Genomic DNA, 23,220 nt, shown 5'->3' with positions numbered 1-23,220 from the left:
CATGCCTGAAAACAGGTATAGCGGCAGCAGCAGCGGCACCGACAGTGACCCTGAAAAGCCTGGAGGGGCTAAAGGTAGGAAAAGACCGTCCGGTGGAAACCTGAGACTATTACAACTATGTCTGATAACCCTGAATATTCTATAACGCCCCCTAAAATCCCCACACCGTCGCAATCTCCTCAAATTTTTCAAGCACCATCCATCCCCAGTTACACAACCAGTCAACAATTTTGACATCATTAATAATTTGCTCCAGGTTCTAAATTTTGATCAAATAGCCATCTTGAACACTCTGCTGGAGCTATTGAGGAAAGCCTATTCTGACGCCAGAACGTCTTCAGATCCAGGTCCTTCACAACAGCCTAGCACCCTGGACACGATTGTAGAATTCCCACAACCTTCTGTCTCAGGTACAAGTAGATCCCCACTGCAACACTTACCTGTTGATGACTTAACAGTGTCAGATAATTCAGTCTTACATCCTCAGACCGCAGCCGGAGTGACTAGTCTGTCTGGGGCAAACTTGAGTGTTGACGCTAACTCTCCACAGCCATCTACCTCGCATACGGTGAATCCTTCGTCTCCAGAGCCGTCAGTAATCTCCCCGCAGCCCTCTACCTCTAGATTAAATGATTTGTCTATAACTGAGTGTCCAAAATTTAACAATATCGAGATTAGACACCGTTTCAAGTTTTCAGAGGCCTACAAATTTAATTCATTTGCCGAAGTTTTTAATCATATACACAAGACCCTTCAGCAAATATTAGACCGTTTTGCGAGCACTTTGAATCCTAAGGGTCTAGTCCTGCTAGAATTACATGCCGATTCTCTCAATCCTAGTGTTTTTTCCCTAATCACCGCTGGTACACTTTCTGTTGAAGACTTTTTTAACCAAATTGAATTACTTCTCCAAAGTCATGCTACTATTTTAGCCGATTCAAGTCTGATGCTAATCGTTCAGGTTGTGAGGGCCCCATCTGGTGGTGGGGGGCCTAGGCGTAAAGCATGTACCATTTTCAATGATATACTCGTTAATGGATCTAGTGCATAGTTTTGTAAACCGCAGTCTCGCGAAAGAAATAACGGTTCATAGCGCTCAGATTCATAGGAACAAAAAGAACCTGACATTGCAAAATCACCCACTCAGAAAAAGAGTCAGAGTGGTGTACAACAAAAGGGTTCTATTGCCTGATTTCACAACTCTCCCCTATGGATACTAAAGAGGGTTTTGATGTTAGATTTCAGCACCCATACTCAAAAATTGTCTCTGGGCCCTCCTGTTCTGGCAAATCACATTATGTGAAAAAGCTTTTGGAGCATGCGAACCATGTGCTTTCTCGCCGCCCTGACAATATAATCTGGTTTTACAGCTGTTGCAGCCTCTGTACGATGAACTGTTAGCACGTTTTCCAAAAACAAAATTTTTTTTGGAGGGGATACCTTCTTCCTTAAGCAATGATGAACTACTGCCACCTGACAGAGTTAACTTGGTGATCATCGACGATTTGATGGAACAGGCGAGCCGTAGCGAAGAGATAGAGTGGGCCTTCACAAAATATACTCATCACAGGAATTTGTCCGTCATTTACTTGGTCCAAAATTAATTTTTTCAAGGCAAGAAAAATAGAACAATAAATATGAATACCAATTACATCACCCTCTTTAAAAACCCTCGAGATAAGCTGCACATTACCAATTTAGCGCGCCAAATATACCCTGGGAGGGTTAAATTTTTCTTGGAGGCCTTTGAGGACTCTACGAGGGCCCCTTACGGTTATCTGTTGGTGGATCTGAAAGCCCATATGCCTGACGAATTTCGTTTACATACCAGATTGTTTCCTTCCGACTGGCCTGCGGTTTACATCGTGTAAAGATAAAGACGTACGATTTTCCAAGTATTTGAGAAAGAGCTGGGATGTCGTGCAGAATAAAAAGAAATCTCCCTCTGCTCAAGACCCTGCATAGGGTTTCCTGTCGCTGAAGAAAAGCGGTGGTGAGCGAGGCTCCGGACAATTTAATTTACGCTCTGGCCAAAATAGCTCTCAATATTTAATAGGCAATGTACCACTGACGTCCAGACAGTTCAAACTGCTGAAGAAGCATCATTGTGCCGTTAAAAAACTCAGCGATGAAAAACTTACCGTTAAAAAGAAAAAAAACCCTTTTAAATCAGAAAGGAGGGTTTCTCGGAGCCCTATTAAGCGTGGCCATTCCTTTCATTACTAGTTTAATAGGTTCGAGAGTATAAATATGGAATGCACTTGCAAGATGTACCTGGTACCTCAACAACAAATGGCTCAATTGCAACAGTAGGCCCCTGCTTCCGGCATCCATTTAAGCTCTATGGAAAGTGAACTGGATAAACAAATGAAATGCATACTTGAACACAGTGACTTGAGTGCCGATGCAAAAGTAAAACTTTATACGACCATCTTGCAAAGATACCTTACCTTTGTGAAAAAAGTGGATAAAGAAACCGGTGCTCTGATACTATTGCTGCCTGCAGAGAGCAAGGAGGAACCACCGGGTAAGATCAAAGAGTCTCCTAGTACCCCAGAAGATCGGGTGTACGATGAGATTTTGAAAAGTGCGCAGGATAAATCAAAGAAATATTCCATACTTATTTTACAGAAAATGTCACATTGCACTAATATAGCTTACAGGAATGGCTTGGGAGAGTTTGTGTTTCATGGAGAGCCATTAGCCGGTACGAATATGGTCGATCTAATGAGGAACTTGACCACCCATCACAACATACCATCCTATCGGAGACGTAGGGGATGGAAGGAATTTGTCAAGGCCATGGCCGGTTTGAACATTCCAACATCCGCCGTGCCAAACGCTGACACGAGAGAACTTCTGGAGAGCTTCAAAACTTCTGCCACGGACGGTGTCACTGCCGCTGCTTACGATATACCTGTTGGCAAGAAAACCAGATCTCGCAAAAAGAATGAATGGACTCCTTATTGAAATGTAAATATATTTGTGTTTAATAAAAAATTAAATTTGATTACAGAGTCTGCCTATTCTTTATTAAGATAATTACAGGTCATAGAACTTTGCATACAGGGGTGATCCTGAAAACCTCTGGACAAGGTTCTGACAAATTTTTGAACCATATAATCGTTCTTGGTGACTTCATTAAAATACAGGTTCATGACATGTTTATAAGAGCATCCTTTCCTTCTGTGATGCAGGAAAAAAATACAGTGCTGCCCGCAGACGGTGGAAAACCAGCTTTGAAGCTGTCGAGTATGGTGAATAATTTCTTTACAGTTTCTGTTTAAAAAGCTGTATATTTCCTCAAGAAAATAGATAAAGTCTGGTGGGCCGCTGTAGGAATCGAAAAATTCTCCAGGGCCGTCTTCTCTGAGATTATTGCCAACCAGTGTTCTCCGGGTTGATTTTGATGGTGAGTATTGACGATGATCATGGCTGGGAGATCCGTAAGTATTTTTTCAGGCAGTTCGTCTCACGGCAACACCCTGTAAAATAGATTTTCTGCGTTCGGGTTACAGGAGATAAGTTCGGTGATCTGCAGGGTGTTCATGATTTTTAGTAATCATAAAGTATGTTTCGTCTGTGGTTTATTTCAATAATACTGTCAAAGACGGTGTAGGCTATTAGATTCACAGTGTGGGGTAGTGGTACCCGAAAGTGGACTTCAAATCTCCGTTCCCAGTTTTCACCAATGAGAAATGGTCTCCGCATTCTTGATCGGGCGTCAAATCAAAGGCTAACAGGGTGTAGCCCCGGGAGAAGTCAGTACGGCTAATGGATTAGTTCCATCGGCAGGTCTTTCAAATGCTTTCCGGAGGACAACATGAGGTTGTAATATTCTCAAGTTGTGTTGTCATTAGCAAAATTGGGCTGAAATGGCTTAGCAGGAATCTGCTCTCCGTCCAAATACAAGGCGAGAAAACTCCACATTGTTATGCTTGAAATTGAAGGGGTTTCTGGCGTAATCCCCTGAAAAGGCATCATTATCCACCAAGCCTATGACCACGTACTTGGGCAGCTGACCCAAGAACAGGTTCCCCTGATTGCACACTCGTATCCCAGCCGGCATACTGAGAACTTTCATATTCACTCTTTCCATGGGGTACTTGGCATTGGCGGACGTGAGAGCATGGGCGTGCATCTTTGGACATCAGACAGAATTCATTTTTGCTCCGCATCATTTTAATTCTGACATACACACCGTTTCAAATTAATTTTTCTTGAAAAAATAGGTCGCAATGAATATGTCTAAGGAGTTCTACTGTTTTACCCTGGGATGTATAACCGCTTCTTTTTTGAATCCCTCATTCGGACCGTCCAAGGCCATGTCTTCATGTTCGTTGACTGCGTCTTTGTAAAAATAGACCCACCGCAAATTGAGAAATGAGAGTTTCATTGCTGTAATTTAGCAGCCCCTCGAAAATGTCCCTGTACGGGTAAAGGCTGGAACTCTGTGATATTAAGCGATCTCCCAAGGTCACATCCACTTGGGAAAATAAACCGGCTATCGGATAATTAACAAAGGCTACCTTGGCAGCAGCTGCAGGATTAGTTCCATCGGCCTTGGCAATTTTGCATCTGATGTGTAGAAGCGTGTTATTCAGGTCCAAGTAGTCTTCACCGATTCCAAGTAATCAGAAACTCTAGTGGCGCAGCTTCAGATAGAGCTGAGAGAGGAGGTACCTTGACGTAGATGCCTTTTCCTATGCTAGTCTGCGTATAGGGCACAGTAAAGAAGTCCGGTTCGGATTTCACACACTCTTGAGACAATCGACGAAAGAAAGACATCTTGAGTTAAAAAATGCTTATCGATTAATTTTTTCTGTGGGCACCGGACTTATCCTTGTGGCAGAGAGAAGAAAATGATGTAAAAACTGAACGGCGCGTCTTTTTGATGATCGGTTCTGCGTGTGACCCGGGAGGTCTCTTACTCTTAGTTTTCCTCATCACCTTCAGCCCCGAACCCTCTTGATTTCCTTTGCTTCCTCGAGTCATCGCTCCGGACATGGATCCCTCCACCATGTCTTTGACAATATTCTTAGCGGCTGATTTAATGTGTGGTTTGACAATTTTGAATCCTGTTTTCAAGAGAGGCAAAGCTGTACTAAACAGCCCGCAAAATATCCCACCAATCCCAGAACTGTACATCACGGGGAGTCCGTTGCCAGCTTGGGATTCATAATAATACACATAAGGGCTAGGGTCCTGGTAAGTTCTCATCTCTGTATTAGTTGTGCATACATCGCTTAGCGGGTCTGATGTAACTTGACTATGACCTTGCCAAACTGAAATGGAACCGATTTGTTCTGATCCATCTTTATTTGAATGGTCAAAGTATCAAACTGAGTTTTGCTGACCGGAACGTAGTGCGACTTGTCATAGGTGATTGTGGTGATCTTGTTCATCTCATCCTCAATATGTACGCATCTCAAGAGAGGTACGTACCTGTCTCCAACTCTATGGTGAGACACAATGTTTCTGTAGTCGTACAAGGTATAAAACCCTGCTCTATCCACGGGGTAAGGAGCCTCATTCACAATGCCTAAAGTTATGTCCAAATGAGCTCCTAGAATCATCTCCAACTGCCCCCTGACATGAACATGAGTTTCATCCTTCACAGAGTTTACGACGTAGAATCTTCGCTCCAGCGCGCTGTAGCGGAATCTCTTTGTGTTTTCCGGTATTGTAGTGACTGCTGAACCGGCCTTGATGGATATCGGTTCTTTTGTAGCAATGTCATTCATCTTGGATGTAACATTCTTGATGCTAGAGTAATAGCCTACAGGAATAGTGTAAAATCTGGTTATTCGCGGAGACACACCAATAAATTCATTATCCGGTTTGTCTAGGGTGTTCCAGGTGCGCGGATACTGAATTTTGGCCAGTCCAACTTCCCAGTTGCCCTGTAGTTCAATTGGGGTGGCTAATTTGATGGTAAAATTGGCGATGGTATTATTAGGGAAAACATCCCAGGAAGAATTACTAGGGAGAAGAAAGCTTTTTCTCTCCATTGTAAACACACAGTCAATGAAATACTATTTTTGATTCTCAGTATGTAACGTCTTGCGCGTAGCTTTCAGGGATCCAACTGTTAAACTTGTCGAGCCATCTGAACCATTTCACCAAAATATGCTTTTTTCTATTGATATTTTTTTTTTCCAAAATTTTTTCAATCCTGAAGATGTCTGTACCTCGAATCTTTTGTAACTCAGTGTCGTAAAAGGACCCTATAATGTCTTCACTATCATAATCTTTGAGCTTGTAGACAGGCGGATCCCTCAGTACTAGTTCAGAAACTGTAAATACCTCATCTGAAAATGTTTGTTCATATCCCTTTGTAAAAGTACTCCGGGATTTCGACACTCTCACCATATCTCTGACTTTGAATTTATATTTTGGGGTTCTTCTTTATTTAGTTAGATCGTATAATGTTTTAAAGACTTTCCAAGAATTGGAACTATTGACCTCGGCAGGGGCCATTTTTATGCCGCGGTGATAGCTCAGATTATAAGATTTCACCAGTTCCTGTAGTTCTTGCAGATAGGACCAGGTATTGCGGGAGCTGAAATATCTCCACATTTTGGTCTTCAGAGTTCGATTGAATCTCTCAACCACCGAAGCCTTTAATTCACTAGTGGTGGTGAAATGTTTTATCCCGTGTTTATTTAGCAAGCTTTGAAATTCCCAGTTGAGAAACTCTTTACCGCTATTGGTCTGAAGTTTAACAAGAACTCTACCTTCCTCCGAAATGTCTCAAAAAGTCCTCGTCACTTCTTTACCCGTTTTGTTTTTCAGAACCCAGACCTAGGCATATTTAGAAAGAATATCTACACAAGTCAATAAATACTTGAAACCTTGGTTATAGTCGGCCAGGTCTGTCATATCCACAAGATCAATCTGCCATTGTCCGTCTATATTGGAAACATACACCTTATTCCTTTTAAAATGGATTCTGGCCGGTTTATGTATCGTGTAGGTGTATTGCCCAGATAACCACTCGGACACCTCTTGATCTCTAATATTGTGACCCAATTGCAAGAGAGGTCTTTTCAAGGATTCTTTAACCCCCAAGGACCCAGCCTTCTCAGAGTTATATGTTTTTTCCAAGACCTGGTCCACCACTGGTGATAAACCAGACACTGACACAACTTATCAACTTAGAAAACATTTATTTAGCAGTCTGAGTTATTCTTTGAGCTTTAAAAGCTTCAAAGAGTTCTGAAATTGCAGGGTCTTTGATCTGGCCCCAGTTGATAACAGGCTGAGTATTTATTATAAAATGGGAGGGGCGTGGCTTAGAATAAAGGCAGGGTTTTCATTTTGTCATCGCTCAATTCTGTCAATGTTTCAGAAAACTTAGTCTGGTACTTGAACGTCGCTTCAGCTTTCAGAAATTCCTGCATTGAATACTAAAGGTGGTGGGCGGTTTCCCTTTTCATCATTGCCTGATTCTGACCATGTTTTGGACGACTTAGTCTGGCCCTTGTCTGATGCTTCAACTTGAAGAAACGCAAATGTCTTTTAACACCTTTCATCTGGTCATTCAAATAGAGCCTGCGGATCCGATGCTTCACTGGGGCATTGGTAATAGATTTAATTTCTTCACAGAGTCTTTGGAGCCGAAGAAGATGAATTGCTTTTTATATACACAACTTTTAGAAGGGAAGGGCTTATTTGAGTGTGTTCTTTTGACCTATCAGAGGCGGATAATTCATGTCTGGACATATCGATTAGGCCTTGGGTTAATGGCAAGGTCGTTCTTTTGATATAAAGGGCCTCAGGAGAAGGGGCAGGGAGGGGGATGCCAGCCAACAAACCGGTGTTGACAGACAATACAGAGGCAGAATCCATCAAACAGCTCTTGACACAAACCCTGAACCAATCAGGCGGGTGGGGTGGGGTTAAGGTGGGGTCTAGGCAGGATCAACACCCATCAAACTGCTCTTGACACAAACCATGAACCAATTAGGTGGATGGGGTGGGATTAAGGTGCCGTGTGGGCAGAAACAACACCCATCAAACTGCTCTTGACACAAACCCTGACCAATCTGGTGGATGGGGTAGGATTAAGGTGGGGTCTGGGCGGGGTTAGGGAGGGGTAGGTTGGAATTCACCAATCAGAGGACAGGGGGAGGGGCGATTAAGTCATCAATCATTTTTGATTGACATTGTGATAGAAGCACCCTGCCTTAATACTACTGATGTACATGTTTTGCAACAATCTTTACGAAAGTGATATTTGTCAACATAGCATCCACATGAATGCCAAGTCCCAAGGTTTCCCAGCAGAACATTGCCCAGAGCATCACACTGCCTCTGTCATCTTGACTTCTTCCCATAGTGCATCCTGCTGACATCTCTTCCCCTTGTAAACACACCCATCCATCCAACATGATCTAAAAGAAAAAGTAATTCACTAGACACGGACACCTTCTTCCATTGCTCCATGGTCCAGTTCTGACACGTTTGTGCCTATTACAGAGACTTTAGATGGTGGACAGGTGTCAATATGGGCACTCTGATGGTCTGTGAATATGCCACCCCACACACAGCAAGCCGTGAAGCACTGTGTATTCTGACACTCATAACCAGCATTATGTTTTTCCACAATTTATGCTATATTAGCTCTTCTGTGGTATCATACCAGATGGGCTAGCCTTCTATCCCCAAATGCATCAATGAGCCTTTGGTGCCAATGACCCTGTTGCCTGTCTTTTCTCGGACCACTTTTGGTAGGCACTAACTAATGCATACCTGAAACACTCCACCAGACCTGCCATTTTGGAGACGTTCTGACTCAGTCATCTAACCATCACAATTTGGCCCTTGTCAAACTCGCTCAAAACTTTGCCCAGTTTTCTGCTTCCAACCCACCACCTTCAAGAACTGGCTGTTCACTTAATATGTAATCTCACACTTGACAGATGTCATTGTAACAAGATAATCAATGCTATTCACTTCATCTATCAGTGGATTTAATGCTACAGCTGATGTCATATGCAGTCTTAAGTTAGAAACCATAAGATGACCTTAAAAACTCATTAAATTTGTATTATGGACTTTTTGTCCTACCAGCCTCTGATATTTTAATTTTCTGCCATAATAATAGATAATTCTTAAGTCAGTGTGTGATATTTCTGCTCTGCTGTAATTATTGTGAAGTGGAAGCATCAACAACTCAACCGTGAAGTGGTAGATCATGCAAACTCCCACTGAGGGGCTGCTGAATGCTGAAGAGCATAAAAATTGCCAATCTTCTGTTGCATCACTCACAACAGAGTTCCATCCTGCTTATGAAACAAGTTTAGCATAAGAACTGTGCTTCAGGAGCTTCATGATGTGGGTTTTCATGACCAAGCCGCTGTAAAAAAGCCTAAGATCACTACGCCCGATGTCAGGAATAGGCTGGAGTGGTATAATGTACATGACAACTGGATTTTGGAGCAGTGGACATGTGTTGTGTGGAATGATTAAACAAGCCTCACTATCTGGCGGTATGATGGACAAATCTGGGCGTGGTGGATAACACTACCCTCCGAACTGTATAGGTCCTACTGTGACGTTTGATGGAGGAAGGACAATGGTCTTGGGCTGTTTTTCAGGGTTACTGTTAGACATTTTTGTTCAAGTAATGTTACAGAATATAATGATATTTTAGGCAATTATGCACTTCAACTTTATGGCAACAGTTTGGGAAGCCCCTTTATCTCTTCCATGGTTTGATATGTTTGGTGTGGAGTAGCTCAAGTGGCCTGTGCTGAGCCTTGACCACAATCCTATTGAACACCTTTGGAATGAAATGGAACACTGATTTTGAGTTAGTTCTTCTGATCCAACATCAGTACCTGACTCACAAATGCTCTTTGACCGAATGGGCACAATTCCTACAGGCACATTCCATAATCTTAAAGAAAGCCTTCCCAGAAGAGTGGAGGCTGTTATAGCTGCAAAGATGGTGTCAAATCCATATTAATGCCCATGCTTTTGGAATGGGATGTCCCAAGATGAGGCCTATAGGTGTGATGGTCACTTGTCCACAATATTTGACAATGTAGTGTGGATAGATATATTGTACTTTATTTGACCCTAAGGGGAAATTGTGTATATATAATGTTGTGGGGAACAGCCCAGACACAGACAGGTAGACAAGATGTTATCACCCAACACACGTTTATTTACATTATTCTCATCCATTACAGTGCACATTCCCAGTGCCACAGCACCAATCACCCCTTAAGTCCTGGCCACAACACAATGCCTTCTCCAAGTCTCTGGTCTGCCTCCACTCCTCTTCACCAAGCTTCATCCTCTTCCACCCGACTCTTGCCCCTGACTGGAGGGAGGCAGCCCCTTTTATACACCCCGGATGGACTCCAGGTGCATCCTAAGGGCTTCTGTAGCCACACCCCTGTGTGGCGGAAGCTCTGTCGGTGTATCCGGAAGTCCTCCGGGTGTCCCCAATCCTCTTCCTCCCAGTACTTCCGGGTGTGGCGGAAGTGCTGAGGTCCAGGGCTCCCAAGGCATCAGGGCGCCCCCTGGCGGTGACCACGGGCCCCTACAGGGTTGAGCTTCCAAGCTCTGTACCCGTGGCCCCCACAGCAACCAGGGAGGATGCACCCTCGTGTTCTGGAGGAGGCTCAAGCCCTCCTCCGGTCCTCCTGGGCATCCCGGCCGGGCATGAACCCCTGCCGGGCTCCACAATGTACAATATATAATACACCATATATTACCACTTCAGATAAGGATGAAATACAAGAGAAAATGTAGCTTTTAAAAGTTCAAACAAATCACTGCTTGTGAATCTTGACTTTAACAGTTGATAAAAATTTGCATTCCAGGGAAATTCAGAGTATGACTCTTTTTCTTGGACACCTGAGCCAGCAGATCCCTTGGGTGTCTTTCAAAGCTTGTTTCACTTTGTGGCGGGTTCTTTAACATTTTATCAGGCAAGGGGTGATGAAGAGCAAATTAATCTAATTATTCCTACTAGCCATATATTAGGTTGCAGAGAGAGTCATAAATAACAGGTTCTGGTATTTCTGTGGTGCCAGCCTTATCACATTCATTCAGTATATCATTTTCCAAGCAACTGAAAAAATAAAAAAAAATCAAATTCTCTGGAAGTTTCAAGATCTCATGAGAAAATGGCCCCTCTTTTCAGTATAAAACTAACTTCTTTGGGATGATATGAATGAGAGCCTGAGCCAGCTAGAGTTAGGACGGTATGGGATGGGACTAGTGATGGGCCAACTGGGGAAAGGTGACATGAAGGCAGTTAATTTCATGTGTAGGCCATATTTAAACCTTGAGCCATTATTCACTCGTTTTTTTGTACTCATTTATTCATTTTCAGACTTGCATAATGCAGATTGGGATCATGGAGGCCAAAAGCCTATTTCAGCAGGATCAAATGCAACGCAGGAGCCAGCCTCAGATGGAATACAAGACCATTCACATACACATCCACTACTACTTCCTCATACCCATCAGCGCAGAACAGCCAACAAATCTATTGTGTCCGTGTTTGAGATGTGAAAGGAAAACCAGAATACTGACAGCCAAACCTCTTGTAGATATGGGGGAGAACATGAAAGCTCTCCAGAGTGACCACACCAAGAACTGAACCCAGTGTAAAAGCCAGCCCTGACACAGACAGACATAGGACACAAGTTCAAAGCACACAGGGCTTTTATTTTCATTTATACCTTGTGGGCAATGCCTTCCCCATTCCCACAAACTCAACAGAGTCCAGCACAGCACAATGCAATACAATAAGTCTTCCTTCTTCTCTCTTTCTTGCTCCTCCACTCTCACTCCAGCAAGCTTCATCTTCCTCCTCCCGACTCTGGCTCCCGGACTAGTGGCTGCTCGCTCCTTTTATAACGCACTTGGAAGTGCTCCAGGTACTTGATGACCTATTTCTGGCAGTACTTCCGGGTGTGGCAGAAGAGCTGCTGTGTAGGGCTGAGCAGCAGCTACAACACCCCCTGGTGGCAGCCACGGATCACTAAAAGGCTGCACCAAACTTCAACTCCAATGAAGCCCTGTGGGAGTCCTAGGCACTGCTGCAACCCAGGGAGGCTACCATCTAGCGTCCTGGGGGAGGTACTGCCCTGACCAGGCTTGCTCCCCTGGTCCATGCAAGGGAGAGGTGTCCCGGCAGGGCAAGGGCCCTGGCCGTCAGCCACACCAGACATTGTGAGATGTGAGGCAACACAGTTAACACTGTGTCACCCTAAATAATATAATCCATCTATGAAGCCTGTAACATTCTTAATCCATCTCAGGGTGCCCAACAGTGAGTACCTATCCTAGTAACATTGATGGGCACCTCTCCATCACTCTTACTCATTGTAAAAAAGATTAAAATCAGAAAACTGGCCATCATCATCACTTTTGCTGTACAGTACAGATATAATTCAGTTTAATGTTCTTAGTCCCACATTGCTCAAGCAGTGGGTTTGATTAAACTTAAATTTTAACCACAAGTGTGCACAATAAGCTGGCACCATTCTTCCTTACCTTGTGACTTCTTGTTTTACAATCAATACCCATCATAAATTCAGGTATTATCCATATTTTCATATATTGAACCTACTAAGAAAAGTGCTATTTAAATAAAATGTATTATTATTATTATAATAAAAATGTATTATTATTATAATATTATTATTATTATTATTATAAATCTAGTTTTAGGATTTGTGGGGAGTCAAAACCCATTGTTAGGAAAAATATAGTGTTGATAAAAAGTAGGCATGAATCACTGTGATGAAAGCCTGATGGAGCCTGTCACTGTGCACTGTGGCAAGACTGACAAATCTGAGAAGCCGGGGTCTTAAATAAGTTAGGTTAATTTGCATAAGTCAGTCAAGAAGTATTTCAGTTTACACCAGTCAGCATACAGATAAATGGTATAGTCTTTTAATATACCTAGGTCTTAGTGCTATCTGAAGGTCCCAAAAACTGTTAAACACATGAATAGTTATGGGAAATTTATGGCTCATTGAATAGGACTTCCTACATAAGTAAGTTATAACAAAAAACATATATATACAGTATATATTCATTGCATTCGTAGTCTGAGTCTCGACGACCTGAATTGTGTGGGTGGTTACCTACCAGGTAACACTTGTGGTTGATCCCTGAGAGGGGAGCAGTAGAGTGTGTATGCCTGATGAGCCCAAATGAGGGCGAAACACGTGTCGCGTAACTCTTTGCTTTATTTGACAGTAAAACTATGCAACATTCCATGATCTGCTTCTTGCAACTGAAAGAGGGCACCGTGGCGGATGTTTGCCGAATGGCAGAGCAAGCACAAGCGTTACCTGGTAGGTAACTACCCACGCAATGCAGGTCATCGAGACTCAGACTACAAATGCAATGAATGTAATTACTCCGGACCTACAGGCTGTCAAATAAATGAACCACACGTGTCGCGTACTCTTTGCATTATTGGACAGTAAACTATGCATTATATATATATATATATATATATATATATATATATATATATATACACATATATATATACAGTACTGTGCCAAAGTTTTAGGCAGGTGTGAAAAAATGCTATAAACAAAGAATGCTTTCAAAAATGGAAGTGTTAATCATTTATTTTCATCAATCAACAAAATGCAGTGAATGAACAAAAGAACAAATCAAATGAGAACAGCATCAATTCTTCTAGGTACACTTGCACACAGTTTTTGAAGGAACTCGGCTGGTAGGTTGTTCCAAACATCTTGGAGAACTAACCACAGATCTTTTGTGGATGTAGGCTTCCTCACATCCTTCTGTCTCTTCCTGTAATCCCAGACACACTCGATGATGTTGAGATCAGGGCTCTGTGGGGGCCATACCATCACTTCCAGGACTTCTTGTTCTTGTTTACGCTGAAGATAGTTCTTAATGACTTTGGCTGTATGTTTGGGGTCGTTGTCCTGCTGCAGAATAAATTTGGGGCCAATCATACGCCTCCCTGATGGTACTGCATGATGGATAAGTATCTGCCTGTATTTCTCAACATTGAGAACACCATTAATCCTGACCAAATCTCCAACTCCATTTGCAGAAATGCAGCCCCAAACGTTCAAGGAACCTCCACCATGCTTCACTGCTGCCTGCAGACACTCGTTATTGTACCGCTCTCCAGCCCTCTCGACGAACAAATTGCCTTCTGCTACAGTCAAATATTTCAAATTTGGACTCATCAGTCCAGAGCACCTGCTGCCATTTTTCTGCACCCCTGTTCCTATGTTTTCGTGCATACTTCAGTTGCTTGGCCTTGTTTCCACGTCGGAGGTATGGCTTTTTGGCTGCTACTCTTCCATGAAGACCACTTCTGGCCAGACTTCTCCGGACAGTAGATGGGTGTACTTGGGTCCCACTGGTTTCTGCCAGTTCTGAGCTGATGGAACTACTAGACATCTTCCGATTCCGAAGGGTAATAAGCTTGATGTGTCCTTCATCTGTTGCACTAAGTTTCCTTGGCCGACCACGGCGTCTACGATCCTCAACGTTGCCCGTTTCTTTGTGCTGCTTCAAAAGAGCTTGAACAGCATATCTTGAAACCTCAGTCTGCTTTGAAATCTTTGTCTGGGAGAGACCTTGCTGATGCAGTATAACTACCTTGTGTCTTGTTGCTGTGCTCAATCTTGCCATGACATGAAACTGTCTTCCACAACCTCACCTTGGTAGCAGAGTTTGGCTGTTCCTCACCCAGTTTTAAGCCTCCTACACAGCTGTTTCTGTTTCAGTTAATGACTGTGTTTCAACCTACGTGTGATATTGATGATCATTAGCACCTGTTTGGTAGAACTGGTTGATCAGACACCTGACTAGAATCCTACAAAATCCCTGACTTCGTGCAAGTGTACCTATAAGAATTGACGCTGGTTTGAAGGCAAAAGGTAGTAACACCAAATATTGATTTGATTTAGATTTTTGTTTTGTTCACTCACTTTGCATTTTTGATAACAATAAACAATCATTATTTCTATTTCTGAAAGCATTCTTTGTTTACAGCATTTTTTCACACCTGCCTAAAACTTTTGCACAGTACTGTATATATATATTCGTTATTTTGTGTTAGAGAGCCTGCAGAATGGATTGTGAAGGCCTCCGGGCAGACTTCTTTGACTTTGACCCTGCCTGGCAACAAATGATGGCTGAAATGTGATTGGTTAAATGCTTTAATATCAAAATACATGTCTGGAAGCAGCACAACCATCGGAAAAGCTATGAAAGGAAGCGGACAGACTATTTGGAATTATTTAATAAGTATTTATGGACAAAATATAATTAACATCAGTTTGTGATTCAGATATTTTTTTAGGGGAGCAGAGAAGGCCTTGCAGGCCCTGACGGCCCACCACTGTAAGAATCCTATTCTAGCAACGCAAACCTTATTGCACTAATTTACATTTACTAAATTATTCAACACTCTTAACTTGGGTACACCAGAAAAAAAACGAGAATCTGGAAAACACACTTGAACATGAGGCTAAATCCACAAAGACAGTGATGAAGTTGTGGACCCAGTTCTTAGACGTTGAGAGGAAGGACCGTTACCACTTGGGAACCCTAAGCAAGCTGTAACAACAGCAGTATCTTTGGTTACCAACTTTTCAGTAATTATTTTACTTCTTCACGTTTACCTAAACACAGTGGGGCAGTGGTGGCACTGCTGCCTTGCCGTAAGGAGATCAGGATTCACATTCTGAGTCCTCCCTGTGTGGAGTTTGCATTTTCTCCCTGTGTCTGCATGGATTTGCTCTGGTTTCCTCCCACAGTCCAATGACTACAAGATGTGTGGCTTGGTGATGATAATTTGGCCCTAGTGTGTGGCTGGGTGTGTGTCTAGAAATGATGTTAAAGGCCTGATAATAGCATGTCTACCGGTACAAAAAAGTGAATTTATTAAGCTGACTTCAAACTCAGTGTGTTAAAGGTGTGCACTGTTAGGACCTCTTCCTTAGAATAGGAGTTTTCTTTACATTGTTTAAAGCTTCTCTATCTTCTTGCAGCTGGCTAAGAGGAAGAGTGTCCAAGACCTGTTCCAGGTGCTACAGCCTCTTATTCAGGATGGTGGTCCTTCGTCTTTTACACAAATCATGAACTCTTTGTCCAGCCTTTTCTGTGGCTACCCTGAAGGTGGAGGATCGAGAGTGTTCTCCTTCAATTGGTATGAAGACAACAACTACAAGACCTTCTTGGGAATCAACACTACGAATAAACGTTCTGATTATATCTACGATGATACTGCATGTAAGTTCTTGTTCTTTTGTACATTAAGGTTAAAGGGACTGTATGTAAAACCAAAATTGTAATAAAATGCTGCAAAAAAAGTATTTTGACGCTTAGTATCACAATGTTCTTTAGAGTCCCCTCAGTGATCAATTAGGCACATTTGCCAATTTATTTTGCCTCTTTCTCTGTGTGAATTATTCAAATCCTGAATTTGAATGCATACATTCAGGTCCTGCATGTTAATGTTGCCTCCAACGCCCCCATAGATATCCTTTGCTCAGCATGAGTCGATGTGCTAAATATAAAAATAAAATATGTATTACAATACAATACTCCCACGATACAAAATAATATTTAAATAATATTATTTAGTTAGCGGAACACTGAAGGTGTTTTTTGACTTTTAATTTGAAAATGTGCCAGGCTATCAGATAATATAAAGTGAATGGGCAGTTAAAATTTAACACATTTGGAACATTTGTCAGCCTTCCACAGAAAGCTCAGTTACAGTTTGCTAAAAAATAAAAGGGTGGGGGTATCCACTTCAAAAGTTCATTTTGAAAAATAAGAGGAACCTTTTTTTTTTTTGTTTTGTTTTTGAAATATTTCCCCCCTTATGCCATTGTGTGTCCGTGTTTGATGTGTGCAGAAAGGAAGCCTCGGCCATTGTGTTTTACTTTTCATGCCTTGTTTTGTCTTCCAGCCCCATTCTGCAATGCACTCATGCAGAACCTGGAGTCTAACCCTATCACAAAAATAGCCTGGAATACCATGAAGCCCCTACTAATGGGGAAGGTCTTATATGCCCCCGAATCTCCAGCTGTGCGCACGATTTTAAAAAAAGTAAGACATCTCTTTTCTTTCTTTCTTTTCTTTTTTTTTTTTTTTTTTGCTGTGTATTGATTATCCCAAAATGAAGGGCATGCTGAGTGGAATTTGTTCAGTTGACCTTTGGTTTCTTCCTTATTTCAGTTTTTCTTTTCTCATTTTCTTTGATAAGGAGGTTTGCAGTTCAAGGTGAGTTGGCCTTTTGTCAGACACTTCAGAAAAGGCCTGTGACCTTCAATGAGATAAACAGGATAAAAATAGAATGGATGGAAAATGTGGATATTTGGATACTATTTACATGATTAATAAAGTGTACTGTGAAGACCAGGGCCGGCAAGAGGAATGTTCTTCTATGTATGGGTGGGGGGCAAACATCAACACACCACAACCCAAGCGTGTATCCCCTTTAATTTAGAGACGAGGCTCTGTGGTAATTGCTGAAAAAGGACTAAAAAGTTAAAAAGAGTTTGAAGCAGTATGATATTCATTCAGCATCAGAAATTAGGGTGAGCTTGTTTCTTAGAATGTTTGATATAAAAATCACTTTGCTTTCTTAATGAAATAGATGTGCACACTCATCCGCCCACCAGCTTTAGAGCCAAGCTCATAACTCTGGATGTCTTACTGTACAATCCCACATGCAGTGATTAATCTTCTGTGTCGGACTCCAGCACTTCCCCTACGCTGCATCTCTGTTCCTTAAATTATTTATGGTCACTTCTATCTCAGCTTGTGGCTTATTTAAAACACATTGAGCCTGAATGTGAGGACTAGTCATCAAGTTAAACTTGACAAGCAAAAAGCTCCACAAAATGGACTCTGACCTGCAGCCACAAATAAAAGATCAGAGTAGTATACAATCAGTCATGTCAGAACTTGGTAGAAAGTGTTGAAACAAACATTTGCTTTTGAATGGGAGTGCTCTTGTTGCTCTGATATTGTTTAGTTGGTTAATCAAAGGCTATGTCCTTCTGGCATTGGGATGTTTTCTTACATATTTTTTTTGGTTAAAACTTCAAATTATCTAACCATCCATCCACCACCAGCGAGTTAGAATCTACACCAACAGCAATGCAGGCATGCGCCCTAAAGCAAACAGCAGTCCATTGTAGAGCACACACACTGCATTTCCTTATAATAAGCTGCCAGTATGCCTAATTGTTTTAGAATAATGTCGAGGAAATCAGTGATAACTTCTTTCAAAACCGCAGATACGTGCAGGTCTGGTCAGTTGGCGGCTCTAATCTGACCCAAGTGGGAATGTCTATGACAGCATTACCCACAATACACTGATTTCTTATTATGCCTTGCACCATATACTATTGCAATCCATTGCAATGTAAAGCTATAATATAATATAATATAATATAATATAATATAATATAATATAATATAATATAATAAGCTGCGGTGGGTTGGCACCCTGCCTGGGATTGGTTCCTGCCTTGTGCCCTGTGTTGGCTGAGACCCCCGTGACCCTGTGTTTGGATTCAGCGGGTTGGAAAATGGATGGATGGATAATATACTAAGGACGGCACGGTGGCGCAGGGGGTAGCACTGCTGCATCGCAGTAAGGAGACCTGGGTTCGCTTCCCGGGTCCTCCCTGTGTGGAGTTTGCATGTTCTCCCCGTGTCCGCATGGGTCTCCTCCCGGTACTCCAGCTTCCTCCCACAGTCCAAAGACATGCGGGTTAGGTGCATTGGCGATTCTAAATTGTCCCTAGTGTGTGTGGTTGTGTGTGTGTGCGTGCGCGCCTTGTAGTGGGCTGGCGCCCTGCCCGGGGTTTGTTTCCTGCCTTGCACCCTGTGTTGGCTGGGACTGGCTCCAGCAGACCCCCGGCCGTGACCCTGTAGTTAGGATATAGCAGGATGGATAATATGATAAGACAGCATAGTAATGCAGAAGTGAGTGCTACTACCTCACAGTTTGAGACTCCTTGACTTGAATTTTGCCCAAGGCCATTCTGTGTGGAGCTCTTGTGGTCCCCTGCCACATTCCAAACATGTACAGTTCATGTTAGATCAACCGGCATTTCTAAATTGGTCCTTGTGTTGGAACACATCTCCCAGTTAGGGTGTTTGGATTGTGCTTTGTAAAAAATACTATTCAGTTCAATTTTATTGTCCCAAAAGGAAAATTTTGGTCTGTCAGCAGGTTTTTCCAGAGAGACCATGACATAACATTAAAAACACATCACAAAGAATTCTGACTATTAGAGTAGGTTTAGCTTGGGTCGAAATATGCACCTTCAAAGGATAATTAATGAATCATATTTTATCATATCATTCAGCAAATTGGCCTGGTGGTTAGCTTTCAAAGTGTAGTAATTCACTCATTGGAAATGGCTAAAGTGGTGTGAGGCCTCCAAAATGGTCAGGAATCTCCACTGGTCTGCCCAGAGAAAGTGCACACAGAGACAGCCTGACATCCACCCAGACTGGGTGGCTTTGGCCTACACTTGGGCCAAAATGCACTTCTGAATGAAAGTTCAAAAATGTCCCGATAATACTGAAAATATCCAAATAGAGAAGGGATGACCTTAAACCCTTGGCTAGGAGAAAAAAAGAGCAAACAAATAATCTTTTAAACTAAAATATTTATTTCAAAATTGCTCTGTTTAACAAAAGAAGACTCAAACAGCAAAAAAGTCACAAAAATTGTGACTTGGAAACAAAAAGCATATTCCAGCTGTGCCTAGAGCCCCAGCTTCAGACAATAGGACAAGCCAGGCCCACACAGCTGCTTCATGGCATGGCCAGTGGTGCTCAGTATATATTGTGGACACCAGGGGGCACACTAGCTCCCCAAACCAAGCATAACACAGGCTTTTATTCCGCTGTGGGAAACTATTTACTTTGTTCCCACAGCTGCTCAGCTAACAGAGTACAAAGCGCAATAATTAAAAAAGCCTTTTTCTTCTTCTTCTTGTCAATTTCTTTCTCTGTCTCCTTCCACCTCCACTCCTCCTCCAGGAGTCTTCATCTCTCTTCCTCCCCATTCTGGATCCTCGAACAGTAGTAGCAAGGTTACTTTTATCTTGCACCTGGGAGTACCTCTGGTGGCCTATTAGTGCGGTCTGGAATCACTTCTGGGTGAGGCAAAAGCCCAACAAAGTAGGGATCCACAGTCCCTGCAGCACATCCTGGTAGCACCCACAGGACCCAATAGGGCTGTGCTGAACTCAGACTCCCATAGACAGAGCCCTGTGGGAGTCTGAGGCATCGCTGCAGCCCAGTGGGTGCTGCCATCTAGCTCTCTGGGGGAGATATTACTCTGTATTTGCTCTATTTCCCCGGCCCTTCCAGTACATGGGAGACCCAGCTATCCACCACTATATACATGTGTATATATATATATATATATATATACAGTATGTGATATGTGAGTCCCTGTCTTTCTCCCCAAAACACGAGGCTGAGTCTCGGTACTTTAGCAAAACCAACTTTATTCAGCTTGAAACAGGAGCAGCACCTTTTTTTATTGTAGCGGGATCTACCACACTCCTAATCACAGACACAGCAATCAGGCAGGGTTGTGGCCAGGTTAGTGGCCAAGTTATACTGTTCCCTGTAGTTATAATGTTCCTTGCATCACCCATCGATGACAAGTGCATATGGTGTGACCGTGGTTGGCTCGGATTTGCTATCGCGGCTAGCTGCTACAGTGTTGCGAACCTGCAGTTGCCCTGGCAACCAATAGGCTGTCTTCTACAGACGCACCGATCGCGCTTCGGGACATTCTTTGGCATGTCGTCCGATTGGGGGCAGTCCCAAAAGAGTTTAGAAACCTTATATATATATATATATATATATATATATATATATATATATATATATCCATCTTACTAAACCACAGTTAATTTATGCACGGCAGACGCACCGAGGCGCATGCATACTGCACCGTGACGCCCGCCCCAGAGTCAAACGCAGCGGCTTCCCAAAACGCGGCGGCTTCCCAGAGTCAGTAGATGGCGCCTAAACACCACAACCTGTGAGCGCCCAAACAACACAACCTGTAGGGTCAAACGCAGCGGCTTCCCAGAACGCAACAGATTCCCAGAGTCAGTGGGTGGCGCCCAAACAACACCACCTGTAAACTAGAATTAATGAACGAAGGCGCCCACACAAAGAAACCGCTTTAGTTCAAATAGGGTTATTGAATTAAATGGAAACTGCCCACACCACCGCATATACCCTCCATGATATTTCATCACGCAGAAACTGATTGCCATTCTTGGATTTCCGATTCGCTAGCAAATCGTGGGCTTACTTGTATATGTATAATTTGTGGCCATTTGTTGTACTTTGTTTTGTTTGAGGTTATCATTCCATTTTCATCTTTTGTTGTTTGAGGAACAGTGACTCAGTGATCCACAATAATCAGCCCAGCATACGTGTCAGACACTTCCCTAGCCCTCTGAGATGCTTAAAAGACCATTGCACTCCTTCCCCATTGACTTCAGTGCAATTTGTGGAGTTCAGCGAAGTTTCTAAACATTTATGAGATTTCGTAGAACTCACGGTGAAGCAAACTCTGTTGTGTTCGCTCATCACTAATCAGCAGCAATTTCCACAGCAGATATTGCAAGTGTGTCACTAAGGTCATGCCAGTGTGTGTACCACCCAGTATAATCCAATCCTTGAGACGAGTGTGCCATACTGGGTAAGGCTTTGAGCTTTGCTACTGACACCATGAGCAAGTCACTTCACCTGCTTGTGCTCCAATTGAGAAAAACAAAAGAAATGTAACCATTAGTATCTCAGATGTTGTAAGTCACCTTGGATAAAGGCGTCAGTTAAATAATAAATTATAATAATGAGCTGGATTTCCCTTCATGGTTGTTTCCAGCCTTGTGCTTGATGCTGCTAATACGTCTTTGTCTTTGCGCCACCTTGTTCTTAAATTGTATTAAGTGGATTGAATAATGGATAGATAATCTAATTGAATTGAATCTCATCTAATCCACATGTTTGATAGGAATTGAGAATAAATTCATCCGAAGTGCTCAGTGTTATTTACATTTAGCAATAGTGCATATGAAAGAAGAGCTTTGAAATGCAGACACACTCCCACTCAATTTGCATTTAAATAAAAGAAATAAAAACATAAACATTAAGATGCTATTTTATTTCGTTCCCTGAAATGTATATGTAAGTAACTTTTTATTTGCCTTTGCTTGTCATTATTCCTTCTTCAGTTTGCTAGGATGGGATGTAAAGGTTCTCCTGATTTACTCTGTCGTTTCCATGGCTTCAAAATGCACAAGGGCTTTTTTCTTTACTTATTGGTTTTAAGTGTTTATCGCTTTGTAACAGCATACACTGTTTCACAATAAATAAAACTGATAGATTGAGTCTGCAAAGTTCATTCAAGTGTTTTTGAATTCACAGAACTTGCCCCCAGTGAAAACAGCACTGCTGCCATAAGTTTCAATAGAGTGAGCACTCTCATTTTCAAAAGATGAGGCATGTGAGTTTTTCGTGCAAGAACGCTTTCCGTTCAAAGTGTTTTCCTGCTTTTCAAAAGGGAATGTAAACAGAAAACATACAGCTGGCTGGAAATGGTCACTGCTTGCTGTGCTGGATGTTCAGAGCCCACAGCTGTGCAGACTGGCAGGCCCACACGGAAACATGAAATGGGAGTCGATGTTTTGTCAGATTAGGGGATGCTTTAGCTTTAACTAACTTCAGTAATTAGCTTTCAGATCCCAGATTGAATGGAGACTCAGAGGAATGTCTTTTTCTTTGGGGACATTTCAACACTTTTTGTTCTGCATTTCCTGCTATTTGAATCTGCATTTTTTCACAGACAGTGGTGCTGCACCGAGGCTTGACGTAAGCCAAAAGACATAAAAAGGCGGAGTTAGAGAAGTTGCACTAACTTTGCTGATGATATAAACAGCATCCAAAACCCCAGTGAATGCATACACAGTCTGTTCAGTGTAGTCCAAGCCCTAGATCACCTGCTGGGATTCAACTAAAAGCTCCTTCATTGGTAGTCTGCTCCATTTTTACTTTCAGTGGGTGTCTCGCCAGCATTGTAACAGTTCAGTGTCCATGTTTCAGTTGAATTAGTGTGCACTAATCACACATTTCAAGATCTTCTGATTATTTTGAATTAATCTGATTTGGCTTTCCATG

The 23,220-nt window shown here is 42.4% G+C and overlaps 1 protein-coding gene across 2 annotated transcripts in view; it reads left to right on the top strand.

The window, feature by feature from the left end:
* Nucleotides 1-23,220, top strand: part of abca4b (ATP-binding cassette, sub-family A (ABC1), member 4b) — a 325,020-nt gene that overhangs the window by 111,439 nt on the left and 190,361 nt on the right. For both annotated transcript variants that reach the window (XM_051933275.1, XM_051933274.1), the window contains exons 9-10: nt 16,029-16,269; nt 16,955-17,094. In XM_051933275.1, coding sequence (XP_051789235.1) covers nt 16,029-16,269; nt 16,955-17,094 — 381 coding nt within the window. The remainder of the gene's footprint in view (nt 1-16,028; nt 16,270-16,954; nt 17,095-23,220) is intronic.

Source organism: Erpetoichthys calabaricus, chromosome 10 (genome assembly GCF_900747795.2).
Source record: "Erpetoichthys calabaricus chromosome 10, fErpCal1.3, whole genome shotgun sequence".
Taxonomy (NCBI): Eukaryota; Metazoa; Chordata; class Cladistia; order Polypteriformes; family Polypteridae; genus Erpetoichthys; species Erpetoichthys calabaricus.
Note: the sequence above shows the minus strand (reverse complement) of the source record. Positions and strands in the feature narration are given on the sequence as shown.